Genomic DNA, 19,505 nt, shown 5'->3' with positions numbered 1-19,505 from the left:
TTCCAATCTACTTTCTACATTTGATGGTTTCATTAGAGTTTGATCCATCTAAACCAAGTTTTATTCATCGTTTTTCCACCAAAGTTTAATGCCTAAAATGAAAAAAAATCTTCAAGTTTGAAATCAAGCCTTCCAAGTTGATACATATGTACATTAAGGTTTTAATATATGTCACTTACATGCCAATATATACATACTGCAACCTTATGAGCACAGCCGATTATGGGCATAACTACATGAAATATTCGATTTGGTCTCTAATTTTTAAAGAGCAACTAAGTCAGATTCAGGGATAAAAACAAAAGTTACATGTTCCCCCATAGCGCAGTTGTACCTACCAAAACTCCTCTAATCATATCAATAGAAAGAAAGACCATACCATAAAACCAATCCAACACATACATAACTCATTCAGATATTTTTTACTTCTTTATATGGCTTGTAGAATGATAAGTATCATCGTAATAAAGAAATGGAAAAACTTAAATTTTATCATTTACTAGTGATATTCCGGCGCTACGCGCCGGATTTGTATGTTTTTTTATTACTTAAATTTATAATTTATTATATGGTTTTAGTAAAGAAAATATGTAAAATGAAAATATGTAAAAAATAATATTTTCTGATCTTTTTATAATGATTAGCGACCGTAATATATTTTTTTTTTTGAAGTTATTTAGTTCAAAGTAAAATAGCATAAGTAGTTGTTACTAATCGATTTAATAAAAATAGAATAAAAATTAATAGTCGTAATTTTTTTTTTATCTGGAATCTTAAATATTCGTGTCATAGACTGAGCTTTCTTTCAAAAAATGTTTAAAAGTGTTAAACCTGAAAAAATTGATTAACGCATGTAGAAGTACCACCTGAGAAAGGAGATGATGCATAAGAAAACTGCTACTTTAAAAGTAAGCAATCATTAACTAGTAAACTGAAATAAGAAATCGGTGTACCTTCCCATTAATCAACAACATATCAACCCCAATATCTTTCTCCTTTCTTAACATTTCAAGCTTGTCAAAATTGTTGTAGCCTAGTTTGAACATCTCTACACTGACTTGTCTTTAACTCCGAGCAATGAAACTGAAAATTCGACAATTATTGAATTGGAAAAAGCAAAGGGAGTATCGTCCGAACTCTCACACCATCTACACATATACAATGAAACTGAGAAAGCAGGAACTAAAGAAGCATTCAATAGGAGATGGTGGGATGAATGTGATTTCTGGATTGATTATATGAATGACGTCGATTGCGTTAAAGAAGGAGAACTGTAGAGGTTATATTCTCCATCGTCAACATCAAATACAAAAAAATCCTATAACCCAGTATTTTGAAACCCGACCCGAACATTGAATCAGATGATTTACCGAATCACTGGATCATTGGATTAATCACAGATGAATTGCGGGTTAAAAAATAAATTAGTTTTATTATATAATAATATATTAACTATGAAAACAAATATATATAAAAGCTAAAGTTAAGAATTTTAAGTGTATATACAAAATGTTAAGAAATAGTTTAGACTATTTTAAAAAGTTGTAACATAAGAATTATGACATCTAAAAATAGTTTAGACTATTTTAAAAAGTTGTAACATAAGAATTATGACATCTAAAAAAATCAAGACATTTTCCAATCCAAAATAAACCAGAATAACAAAAATAAATTAACACCAGATCACATCAACTAATTTTGGTTTTCTCTAAATTTTAAAACTTACCAACAATTTTTTTCTAAATTTGTCACTTCATCATTTTGGGATATTTTTCAGTAAGAGCATTCTCTAATTTATTATAATGAATCTCGCCAGGTTTTTCTTCTTCAACAATCCAAACTCTGTTTTGTAATTCATATGATCATATGATTTTATTTTTTTATCTGTAAATTAAAAATATAATGATTTGTATTAAATTAAATTAAATAAAAAATAAAATAAAAAAAATTTACTCACCTTTCTTGCCAAAGTAAATTGTAGTGTAGGGAAATAATAAGTCTCATCGTACTTCAGTCTGTTTTACGGACGTGCAGCTCAAGCACAATCATGACTCACTTTTTTTGCAAACGTAAATTGTAGTGTAGAAAAAGAGGAAGACGACAGTAAAACTGAAATTTCAAAATTTTAATTAGAAATTTAGAATATAAAAAATAATTTCAAAATACAACTTAAACTAAAAATGGTAAAAATAAAAATTATCTATTGGTTCAACCAGTGCTGCAATAAAACCCAAATTTGATTTCTATTGGGTCACATATTTATCAGTTCAATTACGAATCTGAGTCAGATTCAAAACACTTTTATAAACGCTTGGACATGTATCAAGGAAAGTTTAACCTCCCTCCCCCTCCCCATTTATTTCACAATTTATACCAAAATTCATTAAATTTAAGTTGAAAAAATATTTTAATTATTAAAAAGAAAATGCCACATGACATTTTTCCCCCCAGGGAGATAAAAAAGTCTACTTTATTAGTATAGATATTCTGCATGACCGGTTTAATGGGGAGGGCAAACCATGCTGACGTCCATAGATTCAAAAATAATTCAATAAATTATAATAAAGATCCAGATTTTTTTTTGTGAATAGTTATAATGTTATTTTAGAGAATATTTAATGATATAATAAACTAAGTTTTTGTAAAACCTAAAAATACAAAGGAATATAATAACTTTTGTTAATTTGTTTAAAATTTTATTATGCTTTTACTAATATTTTAGTTATAATTTGAAAATTAATTAATTATAGGGTCCAATTTGTTTTTGCCAAGGACCTCTCACAATGTTAAGCCGGCCCTGATATTCCGTCGCACAAATTATAATAAATTGTTTACCTTGAATTTTATTTACAAGTTATAAACCCATACTCAAGTCATTCCTTTTCGAATCCAAACAAAGACTTTTATTACAATAACCCCCAAGTAAACCAAAACCTTCTAGTACCAGCAACCAATTTACAAAAATGAACACAAAAAACACCTAAACAAACCTTTTGCATTCCAAAAGGGTTCCACTAAAAAGAACCCAAAATATAATTATAAACTTTATTAAAAGACAAACAATTATTTTAGGTTTTCTTATTACCACTTGGCTGATTTACACTTAGCAGCTCTTCCTGGATCATTCAAGTAAGAACCAAAAGTCTTGATGACTTGTTCGTAGGTTGGCCTTTTGTAATCAACTGCTTGATCTACCACTTCTTCAGGTCTCGCCCATTTCCACTCTGCAAACTCTGAATCCGCTTCGTTGTTTGCTAGATTGATCTCTCTTTCATCCTCATCCTTTATCAGTCGCACTAGGAACCTGATTCATTGTGGTTTCTTAAACAATGAGCCATTCCTTCTTTCTTGAAAACACTTTGGCCATAAGAAGGTGGGTTTGAAGACTCACCATTTCTGCGCTTGACCGTGCCATTCACCACCCCAGAGACGGTTAACCTTTGCCTTTACTGCAGGTGGGAAATCATATGTCAACCAATTTGGAACCTGTTTTAAGATATTGAAGAATACAGAAAGAATCGTCGGTAAATGTTCTGTTTCATAATCATATATGTCTTTAGTAAAATGAGTAGAGACTTAGTTACAAAAAAAAAAAATGAGTAGAGACCTCAGCGATGATTGCAGCTGAAACGACCCCAGTTTCTTCTTGTAACTCTCTCATGGCTGCTGACTTTGGATCCTCTCCATCTTCAATGCCTCCCTGTAACACCCCCAGTTTCTTTTAAAACTCACACAATTGAACGTTTTCAAGAGAAAAATAATTTTAGTTCAGAAAATCTGTCGTTTTCAAAACGTTTCAAGATTCTTTATCAAAATATCGACCATCTGGTTCCACCACTGTTAAACATCAGAATAATATGCTCTACTGTTTCTCGAAAACAACAAACATTAATACTTCGATTACTATATATAAGAGAGAAATAAGTGATCAAAACAATACCTGTGGCATCTGCCATGCTCCAGGAACATTCAATCTTGAAGCTACAAATACCTGATAAACGTAATTAAAGTCAGTAATTATTATTGGCGAAACAGTGACTTTCTCGCTGAACTAGATGATTAAAATGTTACCAGATTATCCGAATTGATTAGACACACACCAACATTGGGACGGTAACCAGGAGGTAGATTCTCCATTTTTGCTGAAAGTAACAATTACTACTCAATTAGCAATTTCTACATTAATACCGTTATGTAACAGGAGATTATATGATACTTACAAGAAGTTTCAGCTCAACTGATTTTTAGTGATGTTTAACTTTTTACAATCTTGTTTTTTTTTCTATTTTGCGATTCAAGAAAATATTTGTATATTACTACAAATACAAGAAAATATTGATTTTTCTATTAGAAAAAAGATTCTCCCTAAACAAAACCTAATGACTATTGTTCTACATTCAAATCGAAGATAACAAACTAGAAGCAATCATTTTCAATTTCTTTTAACTAATAAAAGGCGGAAAATCCAGAAATGTTTGCAACTCCACACTTCTAATCGATTTTCAAATCCATACTATGGACCAAAAAATAATCCAGAGTCTGTCAATTTTCAGGAATCAGAAAAGTTATGAACACATGACAAAACTAAAACGTTCATATCTGGAAAACAAATATGAAAACAAGAAAATCAAGCATCGAAGGATCTAACCTTCTTCTTCTTCTTTTTTAAGCTTTGACTTCTGTAAAGCAGGAGAAAGTTTTAACCCAAGAACATGTGTGTATGTGCTTTTCTTTCAAACAAAAGCACACGTATATCATTTACATTGGAATTGGATTCGGTCCCAAAAACGATAACGTTTTAATATATCACATCCTCTTCCTTTTCTGTGTTCTCTGACTCTGACTATTTGGTATTAGGATGGGCCCACCGAAAACTTATTTTTAACGTAAATCCAGCTGCCATTATGTAAAGACAAAAAATAATGAGTTGTTTTTTTTTGCTTTTGGTGTGATGAGATAATTGATAAACGTTTAATTATAGCTTTGTCAACGGTTTATGCATTTAGTTAGTATATACTAACATGTTGTAAATTTTAAATACGTTTGAAAAAATATATATACTTCAAATCTTTTAACTTCTAATGTAAAATTAGGAGTAAAATTAGTTGACTTTGGCTTATATAATGTGTATTTGCAAAAGAGAAATGATAGTTGTATTTTGACGGAGGAAAAAGTGTGATGTCATTGACACACTTTTGACAAGGACAACCACAAACAGATACATTAGCAAGTTGGCAAAAATAAATAATCTTTGAAAGTGATTCGGAAATAATTGTGTAATGATAATTATGCAAAAAAAACTGAGGACTCTGCTTCGTTAGATCCGTGGAGATAGATGCCAATCGAACTATTTTTTTTTTGAACTGAAGATGCCAATCGAACTATTTCAAAAAAAGAAAGTAGAACAGATACTGTTGTACCTTGTATATTTTAAACACGAGATGAATATGATCAATATTTGCCCAAAAATAATATATATATATATATATATATATATATATCTCAATTTATGAAAGTAAATTAAATATTTTATTTATCTAATTTTTAACTTATTTATTATATATTATTTAAAAGTTATTTATATTTCAAAATATGTATTTATTTTATAGTATATAATTATATTACCAAAGGAATTTTTAATATTAAAATATATAAAACTAGTTTTATTATAATTATTATGATCTGTCAGGAATAACTGTCAATTCAAGTGGATGGATATACTAAATTTTTGTTTCTCAAAAAAAGGTTTTTTCATAAAAGTTAAAACTGCCAACTCGTAGTGGTGTTGGTGTATGGGTGGGTTAAGCCGGGCAAGCTTCCCCTTGACAAAAAAGCGGGGCAAGCTTCCTAAATTATAATAAAGGATTTTAGCGAGATAATGTGAAAACCAAGTTAGCACAGAAAAACGTGACAGTTTTAGGCGCAAGATAGCATAGAAAAGTTGGAGATGGAGTCAGTGAGTGGACAGAGAGGCGAACGTGCGGTGGTGGGGAAGGAAGGGAGTTGACTTAACAGTAATTTTAATGATTATTTTAAGTTGTAGTTTCCTTTTGTCATTATTAACAATGACAAAAAGTATGATTGTAAATTGTCTCTGCACTCAATCAATCACGGATCATAAGTAAAGCTGCCACCATCTTTATCGTTTTGGTTAATTAATCATAAACAAAAGAGAAAGATACTGACGAATTAGGTAGTTAGCGACGGAGAAAATTTTCTCGCAAAATGCAAATAAATGATGTATTAATGAGATAAAGTTTTGAATATAAAGTGTTTATTATGCCAGTTCATATTCTTATGTACTTGTGTGTAACTGTATGTACTTATTAGGGTAAACTTTTATTTTGATTTGATTTTTAATTTCTTCTATCTTATTAGAATAGAAATACAAATAAAAAATATTCATAAAACTTATAACTTGTTTTGACAAATAAGTTAACTTATAAAGCTAAATCATTTTTTTCTCTGCTGCCCATCTACGAAGTTAAATCATATATATTTATGAAATAAATAATTCATGCATGTTGATGTCGTTTTCAGACGTTTGTATCAGTTTTGCTATCTACTTAATTTAGTGTTTACATTTTTATGATTCTTCGTGAAGAAATATTTCTATTTTTCATATATTACGTATTTTGTTAAACATCTCATATAGGACATAGTATATACGTGAATATAATATCACAATTCATGAAGAATCATATTATATTGTATCATGTATGTGTACTAGTGTAAAGTTAATTAATCGGATATATTAAAATATAATAATATATTATGAAAACTATAATACACTAAAATATTAGTGTAAGAAAACTTTATGATCTATGTTTTAAATAATTTTAGAGGGGTTCTTAAAATCTTATAGAATATGTCATCAGCATTTATATCACGCAAATTACTATGTCATCAGCATCTATATTAAAAAATCATGAACTTAAAAAAACTTTTAAGTGTATAAAATTATACTTTAGTCTATAATAAAAGTGTTTAGAAAGAATATCATGACCAAAACTTAAGGATTTAACATATACAAACGGAGTAATCAGTCATAAAATCACTTATTCCATATTGAATCGAATTCAAATTTAACACATTTTCCTCCATATGTGATCATTATTTTTCCTTAACACTGACAACAATTTAATTTTTTTAAAGATTATGTTAAAATATGTCAATAATATTAAAAAGCTTTACAATTTAACCTAGCTCAATGTAATTTACTCGCTAGAAACGTAAAGCTATCAATATTTTATGGTTTTTACTCAGCTTCCAATTTTTCATATCCAATTTTCGGGCAAGTTGTTATGAAGTTTCGCATTCCTACTCACACCCACTGTATAATTTTATTTGTGACATACAAATAAGATGAATGTTAAGTTTAAATATAAGTTTATTTGACATTTATGAGTTATTTATAATAAGAATAGTAATTATTTTTCATCTATAAGTTTAAAATTAATTTCTTTAATAATTGAAGAGCCTAAACAAATTTTTTTTGCCCAGGGTTCTTATAAACCATGAGCCGCCCTGGTTACTTATATAGCTAAAACATAAGAGACAAGTTTTCACAGCAGGTCCTCGTTTAAAAGGAACAGAAAGCCATCAACAGCATTCACTAGTAGCCTAGAATCAAAAGGTTTTCACTTTTTTCAAAAAATATATATATATAATTTAATCTATACATCCATCAATAGAGGTGCTGGTTGCGTTAACTATTGTGGGGTTAAGAGGGATGAGAGTGGATGCTATAGAGAGCCATCTCTTTGTCTGGATATAGGCAAGGAGCTTCTTGCTCTCACCAGCATAGCCACATAGATTCATTCTACTGAAAAATATGACCGAGTTTGGGTGCAACGAGACAAAAGGGGTTTGTGTGTATATGAGAAAGCAAGATCCCGTGCTATATAAGCTCCAAAGTTAGTATATGACAGCGTTTGATAATTATGAGGAGACACAAAAGCAAACAGATGATGATTCCTGTGAATGATGTCGACATCAAAGAGAAAGATTATGAGAAGATCACAACTGCTAATACCCAGGTTATCTAATACAATTGCTAGTGGATTAAGTGAATAAGTTCTAGAATTCATGCCTTAAAGTATGGCATTGAGTTTCCAACACCATAAACCAACCACACACATATGTCAGCTAATGCAAAATCATATCAGTCCTAAGATAACAAACTAGTTTGCTAGGCGTTGGTAAACAACACTTGAATATTGATTGAAAAAAGAAAAACCAGAGTTTGACGAAGTCTTACATGCATAAAAAAAAACACAATTATAAAAAGGCAATACTTTCAACATGTTCGGGTGAGATAGAGACATTACAATCCCCTTCGAGTCCATAACAGTGTCTAAAACCTTCATCGTCAGCAATCCCATGGATCCGAACTCTTCTCAAGTCTTTTCTTTCAACATTGTAGTAGAAAATGTAGAAGGGTTGTGCACCATGTGACAGTTTTGTTGGAGCAAAAATGATTTCACCAGCCTTGTTGGTGCCCGGGGAAGTCATGTTCACCAAATCGTAAGAAAGGTGAAATGTTTGCTTGGACCAGACATGTTTCTTCACGTCCTCTCAAATCCATAAATCAAAACTGCGGAAGCTCAAAGGTTGGTGTCTAACAATGGAAGCTAACTTCCCTTTGTATTCTATCAACACTGAATAACTCATCAGGATATCCTTAGGCATTTTGATAAAACTTATCTTCTCATGTCTAACATCAAAACAGACAATCACCGGATTCGTTCTTGGTCTTGGGGCCCAAGCACCAGAATATATAAAACCATTAATACTTAGTCTATTGGTCAGAGGGCAATAAGGTGGGGAGATTACCTCATTGCGTGATTCTCCTCCTCCTCCAAGTTTGATAACCTCGTGAACAATACAAATATGATGACCCCCGACAGGAATAGGCACCAAAGACAATACTTTGAATTGGCCATCAACAGGATCGTATCCCAAGGATGTGCGGTTTCCTTTACAGGGCAAAGTAAAGGCTTGACCCGTGCTAGGGTTACATATAGTGAACTGAAAACCATAACAACAACCGACAAAGCCATGGACGGAAGAACAATTGGAGACGAAAGACAAGCTCAACGAAGGTATAGTCATGTGGAGATTGGCAACCAAAGAAGAAGATTCATCTCCCTTCTCCTCCTGGTATGAAGACGAGAAGATGAACAGACGCTGGGCATCACCCTTGACAAATACATTGTTGCTGAAAGCGACTGTAAACCGGGGGGACCGGGACATAGCGTAGTAAGCATCGACGAACCCTTGGCTTCGGATGATGGAAGACCACATCTTTGACACGCATCGGGACCTCATAAGAGACTTCACAGGCAATCTGGTCAGTATCTCTACCTCTAGATCTGAAGGGATCTGATGTAGATTGCGTTCCAAGCAAACCCTAGATTCGACTTTGCAGAGGAGTTTCTTTTGTTGTGGTTTCACCTGAAATCTAGTCATCTTCTTCAGATCAAGAGGCTCCGGCGGCTGCATAACCTGTCAGTCTCATGTCCCTTGCGTTTCATGGCGACTCAAAGACTGAAGATTTTTTACTTTGATTTTCGAAAGCCAAAAAGTTTCTTTTTTTTTACGTGTTTAAAAAGGATAATTTACTCTTTAGATCATAGCCGCTTGTTTTAGGTCAACTTCTCTCGTTATAAATATCAGTAAATTGATAATGTTGAGAATTTTTATATTTTATTAATAAATAAAATTTGAAAAAAAGGTTACATCAATCACCACATTAACCCACAATAACTGAAACTAGGTGTTTTGCCCGCACATGCGGGCATAAACTTATTATAAATACTTATTAGTTTATGTCTTATTAATCTAAAACCAGTATAATAAATTATTATTTATGTTTTTAAATAGTTAAATCAAACATCAAAATATTTATATATGTCAAATACTTTTAATCAAAATATATACTTATTATTGTGTTAAGTTTTTCTAAAACACTCATATCTTAGAGATAGTTTAGAAAATGTATTTATATTTTTTGGTTGACTAATATTTAATAATAAATTGTTTCGTATCTTAATTTTTTTTTTAACTTTTATAATAAAAATATTGTTTTCAGATACTGTAGGTACAAAAAAATAATATATATAGAAGAATTATATTTTTTTGATAATTCTAAAATATTATTTTGTAATCAATTATTTAATATAGCATATAACATATAAACTTTATATCATTAAAATAAATTAGTGAATAGTTAGAAACTAATAATAAATTAATAACCTATCTAAAAGTCTAAAACCTAATAAAATATGACAAATAAGAAAAACTAATATAACATATAAAGTTAATATTAATAAAATAAAATTCGTTTTTATTTATATAGAATATTCATCAAGGCTATTATTTTAAATTAATGATTTAGTGACTCAGCTCAAAACATATAATATATCAATGATAATTTAGCTTAAACTTAATAAAAATATGACAAATAAACAAAATTAGCTAAAATCATGGAGAACATGACAAGTAAGCAAAATCACTTAATAAATAATAGTATAGATTGAAACCATCAAGACAGGGCCGAGCACAAGTGAAGAGCTTCCACAAATGTGGTTGCAACTTGCAACTGACTATTACTAGTAAATATATAATCTACGAGAGGGATGGTTGCTTACTGCTTCTCTATTGCTGTTTTGTTGTCCTTCATTATCTTGGATAGTTGCATCAATCCGTTTCCTGGGAACAATAAACATTAAGGCCAAGGATCATGACGTTATATATATAGCTCAGGCACATGATCAACATCCTCGTATTTGCTATATAGAACTATGAAGACTTTTCACGGAAGTGCTACACTGCATTCTCACAGCAGGTCCTCGTTTAAAAGGAACAGAAAGTCATCAACAGCATTCACAAGTAGAGCCTAGAAAGGAAAGGTTCTCTTCTCTCTTTTTTTTTTCCAAATTGAGAAAACAACACAAAAGATTCTTTCTTTTTCAACTACAGAACATAACACTCAAATGGTGACTGAGAAAAGAAGATATTTGGCTACATATTAGCTTCAACACCAAGTAGAAGAAAGAAAGGAACTTAGAGTTCAGCAGAGATGTAATCAATACGTTTGCGGACATTGGCATTAGCTTCTGCCAAATCCTGTTTCACTAGCACTGGACCAATCAACTTGTATACGTTCGCGTCTTCAACAAGCAAATCCAACTCCTTTATTTGATCGAAAATCATTCTCTTCCAATCTCAGAATCATACTCTGTATAGAGAAAACAGTGGGACATGTATATACGTATACCTTAAGAAGGAGCTCGTTCTCACCGAGTTGGATCGTGTACTTCTTCTCAGCTGGTGATTTCTGAAGTATTATTCTAAGCTTATTGGACAAAAACAAAATGCAAGAGAAAGATTTGGAATCCAGGGAACCTATTACCTTTGACTCAAAGCCATTGATGATGAACTCATCTTCTTCGTCTTGTTTTTCGTCTTAGGTACCAGTGTACCACTGTTTCCAGATGGGTTGAAAAGCACGTGGCGTTAACTAGGATTGTAATGCCTCATTAAATTTTGTAAATTGTTATATTTTTAGAAAAATTATCGAGATTTATTTTAAGATTCATTAGGTAAAGCTAGTCTTACAGACCGACGAATAAATAAATGAATTGAACGATTTTTTAAAATATTTAGTTTGTTTTAACTAAAAGTAAAAGTATTATTAACTTCCATAAAAAAAATTACAACAATTTTACTATTCATTTTAGAAATTACATACTTGTCTGATTATTAAAAAGTTGTAATAGTGTAATTATTTTTTTCTATCAATTTTATTCTAGTTTAATAACAACTAGATTTTAACCTGCGCTTTGAAAAGCGCATGATTATATCTTTTGTAATTTTTTTTATCTTTTTCTATGTTATTATTTGAAAATCATTGTTACTATTTTATATTTACACGAAGAAACTATGATGCATTTGGTATATGTTGACATTAGTTTTATTTGTATTAGGTTCCAGTAACGTCACATAAACGCAAGAGTGCAGACCATTTTGTTATTTTATAATAAGTATTTTCAACAACAAATGCTATTATCAAAAATAGTTTAACAATAAACAATGATATAATTAAAATATTTGATTGTCATATTGTTTTGTTGTTTTTGATAAAAATAATAATAATAAAATGAGACATGATATATTGTTACAATCATTTAGAAAGAAAAAATATATTGGAAAAAAATAATAGGCACATTAAAATGTAATTAAATACAAAAATGTATATAATAATATAAATAGAAGTCATTATATAGCTACATGTATTTATATATTGTAAACAAAATCAATACAATTTAAAAATATATAAATACAATGGGCCACTTTAAATACAGAGAAATAAATACCTGTTTTTAACAACAGAAATTAATACTCACACCAATAAATAACTCAAAAACATTAGGCTCTAATCCTATTAGGGATTATGCTTTAAAATCGTGGGATTGTTTTATAATTGTAAAAAATTATATTTGATAAAACTGTAATATAGACTTATTTAATGTTAATATTTGTGTACTTATTTTTATGTTCTTACTTACAACATGCACAAAATAAAAATCAAATATAAAAAAATTTCTTAATGAGTTATTATAAATGTAATTTTGAGTATTATATAGTTATAGAATTTTATCTTCTCGATTTTAATTTCTAGATAGAAATTAGAGTTATACTTTATGTTTTATCCCGTGATATAATGCATGATAATATACCAATAACTTGCTATATTTTAGTTTTACTGAAATATTCATTGTAAGTTCAATATATATTAGGTCCACTTAACATATTTTATATTTTTCTGAATACTATATGTTTTATTGATAAGTTTAGTTCTAATGCTTTAAATTTAAATTTTAATTTAAATAGCTAATTTAATTTAAATAGCTAATCTATTTTAATTTAAATAGCTAATCTATTGTAAATAGAAACAGTTGTTTTTTTTGTCACGATAATAGAAACAGTAGATACAAAGTCTACTTTTTGTTTTGAAAAAAGATACAAATTTTATTTCCATTTACATAATTACGTTTAATTTTTGAGTCAATTACATGTGGCATATTTTGTTAACCTGATTAAACAAAAGTGGAAGGACCTAAGATGTTTTCTTGTTTCATGGTCCAAATTAATTATCAAATAATTTTGGAAACTACACTGAATCATGAATATTATTATATGAATCTATCACGTTTGAAATTTATTGTTATATTACTATTGCATTTTCCAAAAGATTATAATCTCCACAAAATATGGTAAGCATTTATGTAAATAAATAATTAAAATTGTTAACTAAATAAAGGAGTGACATTCCAATGTAATTATCTCTAAAAATTAAGGACAGGAATCCCTCATGGGATTCTGCTTTAATAGTATAGATTAATAGTATAGATAAGTCATATAGATTTTCTTAAATAAACAGTTGATTGGAATAAGGAGAGTGAAGCTTTTTCTTCTCTTATTTATACTAGATTCGATCTCCGTGCTACCCGCGGATAAGTGTTGAAATTGATATTTTTTAAAAAATGAAAAGTTTAAATTTTACATGGGATTAACGTAATATTTTAGTGCTGATAGATACTGAATGCAAGTAACTAACAAAAAGAGCAAAATGGTTCCTTAAAATAACATAAATAATGCAAAAAGACTTCATTTATCCTGAAGAATAAAGTCTGTAATGTGGTCCATATTAGAACAACCTGAAATGGACAAAAATCAAAACAATTATCTTTATTTAAATGGGTATGAAACAATTGCTATCAGAGGTATACTTACTTGTTATAGCTGAATAAGAACTCTTGATAGTCACGTTTTGTTATCAAATCTTGTGGTTGCTAAAGACTACTGTTTGTTTTTCATTTTTCTTTGGATTATCCTTTGGATTTTTGTAACAACCTTTGTTATAATCTCTTTTGGTAATATTATCTATAAAAACTTAACTTTATATGTTATATATTCTGTCTAACAGTATTAGTGCTTTGCTATAAATCTTTGTATGATATCTTGGGTAATATAAGTTGTTTGGTTATGAATATGAATAGCCATTTATAAATGGGTTGGCATAAATTGTTAAGAGGTACTTACCGGTGTCAATGAAGTCTTATGGCTGTTTTTATATATACTTTACTTTGTCTTTACTTTTTTTTAAGTATAGCGTTTGCATTTTATTAAGAAAACTTGGTGATAACTTATTTTCCTAAGCATATTTGCTTTGAGACTCATATATATTATCCGTTCTGGTAAAAAAAAAAGAATTACTGCATCCTAAATGTCTTTTAGAATTAAAAGAAACTGGTAAATTGAGCTAGGCCAAGAACTTGCTTGAGTAAATCAGTATGATTTAAAGTGTTTTACCATCGATTTATTTGTAACGACCATTATTATTAACCGGATCCTGGTTGCATTTACAATTTGATTAATTTGTCCACGATGTTCCTTTTGGTTTAAGCAAATTGTCACACGTATTTAATTAATTGGTCCAAACATTTTTTCTTTCTTGGTTTAACAAAGTCGAGTAATGTCAAAAGTGTATAAAGTAATATATAGTAACCAGTAACTATATCCACATATTATACTTTATGAACTTCTTTATTAATGTAGAGAGTTATTTGTTACATATGTATACTAAATCGCCACATTCGTATTGTAGATTATATATTTTGTAGTAAGCACAATATTATATACTAATAAGATCATTAGTTTTAGCTTAGAGTGTATTTGTTTGTAGTCGCGTAATTATTATATCCAAATAAATAGTTCGGATTAAACATTTTAGGAATATTGGCAAGATTGCGTTTGTAAAAGTATATTGATGTCTTCAAATCAAAAATATGTTGTTATCGTGGTTTGAACCCTTCTTCGTGAGGATATACGAAAGCTTCTTTACCACTGGACCAGACTCTCAGTTCGAAATATATATAAAAAACTAATATGTATTAGTCATCTGTCAAAACCTGATGAAACTTAGAAATATTTTACACAGTCAATATCAGTTTTTGTAAACAAATTTGTAGCTTATTACTATTCAATATATTTAATAATGTTTTGTATATACCATATAAACTTAATGAGAGCATTTAATATTTTAACCCGATCAAATGAATAGAAATAACAAATGATCAAGCTAAAGCTTATAAATGCAGTATTATATAGTGTAACATTCAGTTACAAAAATTTCTAAATATGGTTATATAAGTATTCATACCGGGATATCTTTTGCACTTATGATCAACTTATTATGGTCAATATCAGTTTTTGTTAAGAATTTCGTAACTTATCACTATTCAATATAGTTAATAGTGTTTAACTTCTGATATATTAAAAAAGAATTTAGAATTTAATACCTATATAAACCCTACATCCTGATTCCATTATACAATTCATCCATATCTTAAAACATCTCATCCAAAATTAAAATATGAACAAGCCATCTTGGGTTGTAGACCACGAGATCGAACCAACCTTATCATCTCCAAAGAGGGTGATCACCATGAAGATAAAGAGACGAAGTACATATCAGACGGAGACTGTGATATCCGTCGATCTGAAGACGGTAAGTAATGGCCACTTGGCCCATGAAATGGTAAGAAATATGGAATACATGCTTGGGTATCATGAAATTGATTATGATTCAGCGATTGAGATTATCGAGGAGACTTCTGATCATGTCGCCAACACTATTCCGACACTTGATGATCCCGCGGAAACGGATCTTGATATAATCGTTAAGATAATTGATCACAACCAAGACGCTTTCCGCATAATTGATCTAGACGTCTATATGATCGAGCTTGGCGAAAACCTAAGAGAATCCATCCCCAGCGAAGAGTATGATGAATGCTCAGTTTTCTGCGAAGAGTTCGGGACTGGTGGAGAGCTTAACACTTTAGATTGTGGGCATTCTTTTCATCATCACTGCGTGTTGGAATGGGTTAAAAAAAACTTGACATGTCCATGTTGTAGGGTAAGACTTGCTTAGTCTACATAAGATCCGACGTGCTTTAATTACTTTTTGAAATAAGTTGTTTCAGGTTTTGTTATCAAATCTTTTAAAGCATAACAAGTATCTATCTACCTCTGATAGCTATAACAAGTATGTATCTAACACCTTCTGCCATACATACTTGTTATAGCTATCAGAGGTAGATACATACTTGTTATTAATGAAAAGATTTGATAACAAAAACTGAAACAACTTATTTCAAAAAGTAATTAAAGCACGTCGGATCTTATGTAGACTAAGCAAGTCTTACCCTACAACATGGACATGTCAAGTTTTTTTTTAACCCATTCCAACACGCAGTGATGATGAAAAGAATGCCCACAATCTAAAGTGTTAAGCTCTCTACCAGTCCCGAACTCTTCGCAGCAAACTGAGCATTCATCATACTCTTCGCTGGGGATGGGTTCTCTTAGGTTTTCGCCAAGCTCGATCATATAGACGTCTAGATCAATTCTGCGGAAAGCGTCTTGGTTGTGATCAATTATCTTAACAATTATATCAAGATCCGTTTCCGCGGGATCATCAAATGTCAGAATAGTGTTGGCGACATGCTCAGAAGTCTCCTCGATAATCTCTATCGCTGAATCATAATCAATTTCATGATACCCAAGCATGTATTTCATATTTCTTACCGTTTCATGGGCCAAGTGGCCATTACTTACCATCTTCAGATCTACGTATATCACAATCTCCGTCTGATATGTACTTCGTCTCTTTATCTTCATGGTGATCACCCTCTTTGGAGATGATAAGGTTGGTTCTGTCTCGTGGTCTACAACCCAAGATGGCGTGTTCATATTTTAATTTTGGATGAAATGTTTTAAGATATATGGATGAATTATATAATGGAATCAGGATGTAGGGTTTATATAGGTATTAAATTCTAAATTATTTTTAATATATCAGAAGTTAAACACTATTAACTATATTGAATAGTGATAAGTTACGAAATTCTTAACAAAAACTGATATTGACCATTAATAAGTTGATCATAAGTGCAAAAGATATCCCGGTATGAATACTTATATAACCATATTTAGAAATTTTTATAACTGAATGTTACACTATATAATACTGCATTTATAAGCTTTAGCTTGATCATTTCATTATTTCTATTCATTTGATCGGGTTAAAATCAAACCATATCGATAATATATAGTTTATATTAAATGCTCTATTAAGTTTATATGGTATATACAAAACATTATTAAATATATTGAATAGTAATAAGCAACAAATTTGTTTACAAAAACTGATATTGACCGTAATAAATTGATCGTAATTGTAAAAGATTTCTAAGTTTCATCAGGTTTTGACAGATGACTAATACATATTAGTTTCTATATATATTTTGAATTGAGAGTCTGGTCCAGTGGTAAAGAAGCTTTCGTATATCCTTACGAAGAAGGGTTCGAACCACGATAACAACATATTTTTGATTTGAAGACATTAATATACTTTTACAAACGCAATGTTTCCAATATTCCTAAAATATTTATTTGGATATAATAATTACGCGACTACAAACAAATACACTCTAAGCTAAAACTAACGATCTTATTAGTATATAATATTGTGCTTACTACAAAATATATACTCTACAATACGAATGTGGTGATTTAGTATACATATGTAACAAATTACTCTCTACATTAATAAAGAAGTTCATAAAGTATAATATGTGGATATACTTACTGGTTACTATATATTACTTTATATACTTTTGACATTACTTGACTTTGTTAAACCAAGAAAGAAAAAATGTTTGAACCAATTAATTAAATACATTTGACAATTTGCTTAAACCAAAAGGAATAACACTGGTGTGGACAAATTAATCAAATTGCAAATGCAACCAGGATCCGGTTAATAATGATGGTCGTTACAAATAAATCGATGGTAAACCACTTTAAATCATACTCATTTACTCAAGCAAGTTCTTGTTCTAGCTCAATTTACCAGTTTCTTTTAATTCTAAAAGACATTTAGGATGCAGTAATTCTTTTTTTTTTACCAGAACGGATAATATATATGAGTCTCAAAGCAAATATACTTAGGAAAATAAGTTATCACCAAGTTTTCTTAATAAAATGCAAACGCTGTACTTAGAAAAAATTAAAGACAAAGTAAAGTATATATAAAAACAGCCATAAGACTTCATTGACACCGGTTAAGTACCTCTTAACAGTTTATGCCAACCCATTTATAAATGGCTACTCATATTCATAACCAAACGACTTATATTACCCAAGATATTATACAAAGATTTATAGCAAAACACTAATACTGTTAGACAGAATATATAACATATAAAGTTAAGCTTTTATAGATAATATTACCAAAAGAGATTATAACAAAGGTTGTTACAAAACTCCAAAGGATAATCCAAAGAAAAATGAAAAACAAACGGTAGTCTTAAGCAACCACAAGGCTGCAAACGCCAAATCCAATAAAAGGGAAACAAAGCATAGTACTAAATAAAGTAGAACCAGAATTGAGACTTCCTTAGCCACACTTGGTGCGCTTGGCACCGTCAGACTCAATCCCATCAGCACCCTTTTTGCCCGACTCGCCTGCATGCTCATCCTCCTCACCACCACGGTCCTCAACACTGTCGACTCCTAGATTGGCGCTGGATTCCGGGGCTTCAAGAGGGAGCAACTTTGTCACAGTCAGAGTCCTGGTATTGCCTTCCAAGTTGTGACTTGAAACCGTCACAATGAACTTCCGTGTCTGTCCAATGGTATCAAGCATTGCCTGAGGCACCGGCGCTATGGCATCCATCCCAACACTATCATTGTCCTACAACATGTTTGCATATCATCAGACCTCATCTTCTAGTTACGCTTTGGGTAAATATAGTAATCATAGAGGTCTTAACTACCTGGTAATAGCTCTCAACCAACTCATAAGCTTTCTTTCCAGTCAACTCCTCACCGGCATCACCAAGGATAACAAACACGGCTTGCTCACTCTTGTCATACACAGATAACTTCGACAGGTACCTGTAACAAATAGAAATCAATAACCATAGGAGCCTAATAATGTGTATGGCTAAAATAACCACTCACTTTGCCACACCAACGATCTCACTCTTCCCACACTTCTTACACATAAGAGTGGTTGGTCCTTTAGTTGCCTTAGTATGGCACACACACCACATCCTATATAATACCACGCAGATCCATGCACAACATCATCAATAGTTGCTGTGCACTCAAACCAAGCAACCTGAAAATACTTGAAGAATTCAGTAAAGACTTATATCATCTCATCGAGTGTATACTAATATGGCGATTATATTACCTTAGCAGATGCCTCTCTCATGTAGGAGAAGAATTCCTCCAAGGTCGCTGGCTCAGGCTTGATGACAACCTCTGCATTAACCTGATTCGCAACATCCAAATTCGAGTCCAACCTGAAAAATTTGTCAAGTCAGAAACGACAACAGTAGAATCATGCAAACTATATTATTATA

At 30.7% G+C, this 19,505-nt stretch overlaps 5 protein-coding genes across 5 annotated transcripts; 1 reads left to right on the top strand and 4 right to left on the bottom strand.

Annotated features, from left to right (window-relative positions):
• Positions 1-2,885: 2,885 nt before the first annotated feature.
• LOC108859629 (nudix hydrolase 25) lies at positions 2,886-4,790 on the bottom strand. Its single transcript, XM_018633539.2, has 6 exons — positions 4,649-4,790; positions 4,072-4,142; positions 3,941-3,991; positions 3,608-3,700; positions 3,392-3,486; positions 2,886-3,304 (listed from the first exon to the last, which is right to left on the bottom strand). The coding sequence occupies exons 2-6, from the start codon at positions 4,135-4,137 to the stop codon at positions 3,082-3,084; spliced, it is 528 nt and encodes a 175-aa protein (XP_018489041.1). The 5' UTR covers positions 4,138-4,142; positions 4,649-4,790; the 3' UTR covers positions 2,886-3,081.
• Positions 4,791-8,204: 3,414 nt separating this feature from the next.
• LOC108860551 (F-box protein At1g30790-like) lies at positions 8,205-9,632 on the bottom strand. The gene has a single exon (XM_057011006.1). The coding sequence runs from the start codon at positions 9,502-9,504 to the stop codon at positions 8,578-8,580; it is 927 nt and encodes a 308-aa protein (XP_056866986.1). The 5' UTR covers positions 9,505-9,632; the 3' UTR covers positions 8,205-8,577.
• Positions 9,633-15,442: 5,810 nt separating this feature from the next.
• On the top strand, positions 15,443-16,003 carry LOC130494904 (uncharacterized). Its single transcript, XM_056985738.1, has one exon. The coding sequence runs from the start codon at positions 15,443-15,445 to the stop codon at positions 16,001-16,003; it is 561 nt and encodes a 186-aa protein (XP_056841718.1).
• Positions 16,004-16,278: 275 nt separating this feature from the next.
• Positions 16,279-16,824, bottom strand: LOC108858390 (uncharacterized). The gene has a single exon (XM_018632325.1). It carries the CDS (start codon positions 16,822-16,824, stop codon positions 16,279-16,281), a length of 546 nt encoding a protein of 181 aa, XP_018487827.1.
• A 1,624-nt stretch (positions 16,825-18,448) lies between these two features.
• On the bottom strand, positions 18,449-19,245 carry LOC130512913 (uncharacterized). The gene is made up of 3 exons (XM_057011394.1): positions 19,099-19,245; positions 18,912-19,032; positions 18,449-18,829 (listed from the first exon to the last, which is right to left on the bottom strand). The coding sequence occupies exons 1-3, from the start codon at positions 19,188-19,190 to the stop codon at positions 18,533-18,535; spliced, it is 510 nt and encodes a 169-aa protein (XP_056867374.1). The 5' UTR covers positions 19,191-19,245; the 3' UTR covers positions 18,449-18,532.
• Positions 19,246-19,505: the final 260 nt, after the last annotated feature.

This window comes from Raphanus sativus, chromosome 5 (assembly GCF_000801105.2).
Source record: "Raphanus sativus cultivar WK10039 chromosome 5, ASM80110v3, whole genome shotgun sequence".
NCBI lineage: Eukaryota > Viridiplantae > Streptophyta > Magnoliopsida > Brassicales > Brassicaceae > Raphanus > Raphanus sativus.
Note: the sequence above shows the minus strand (reverse complement) of the source record. Positions and strands in the feature narration are given on the sequence as shown.

Bases quoted from the DNA above. Each gene is read 5' to 3' on its own strand.
- LOC108859629 (XM_018633539.2), bottom strand. From the start codon at position 4,137: ATGGAGAATCTACCTCCTGGTTACCGTCCCAATGTTGGTGTGTGTCTA. The intron at 3,992-4,071 runs GTAACATTTTAA...TACGTTTATCAG, and splicing joins TAATCAATTCGGATAATCTG to GTATTTGTAGCTTCAAGATT. The intron at 3,701-3,940 runs GTATTGTTTTGA...GGGGTGTTACAG, and splicing joins GAGCATGGCAGATGCCACAG to GGAGGCATTGAAGATGGAGA.
- LOC108860551 (XM_057011006.1), bottom strand. From the start codon at position 9,504: ATGCAGCCGCCGGAGCCTCTTGATCTGAAGAAGATGACTAGATTTCAG.
- LOC130494904 (XM_056985738.1), top strand. From the start codon at position 15,443: ATGAACAAGCCATCTTGGGTTGTAGACCACGAGATCGAACCAACCTTA.
- LOC108858390 (XM_018632325.1), bottom strand. From the start codon at position 16,824: ATGAACACGCCATCTTGGGTTGTAGACCACGAGACAGAACCAACCTTA.
- LOC130512913 (XM_057011394.1), bottom strand. From the start codon at position 19,190: ATGTGGTGTGTGTGCCATACTAAGGCAACTAAAGGACCAACCACTCTT. The intron at 19,033-19,098 runs GTGAGTGGTTAT...TATTTGTTACAG, and splicing joins GAGATCGTTGGTGTGGCAAA to GTACCTGTCGAAGTTATCTG. The intron at 18,830-18,911 runs GTAGTTAAGACC...AACATGTTGTAG, and splicing joins TGGTTGAGAGCTATTACCAG to GACAATGATAGTGTTGGGAT.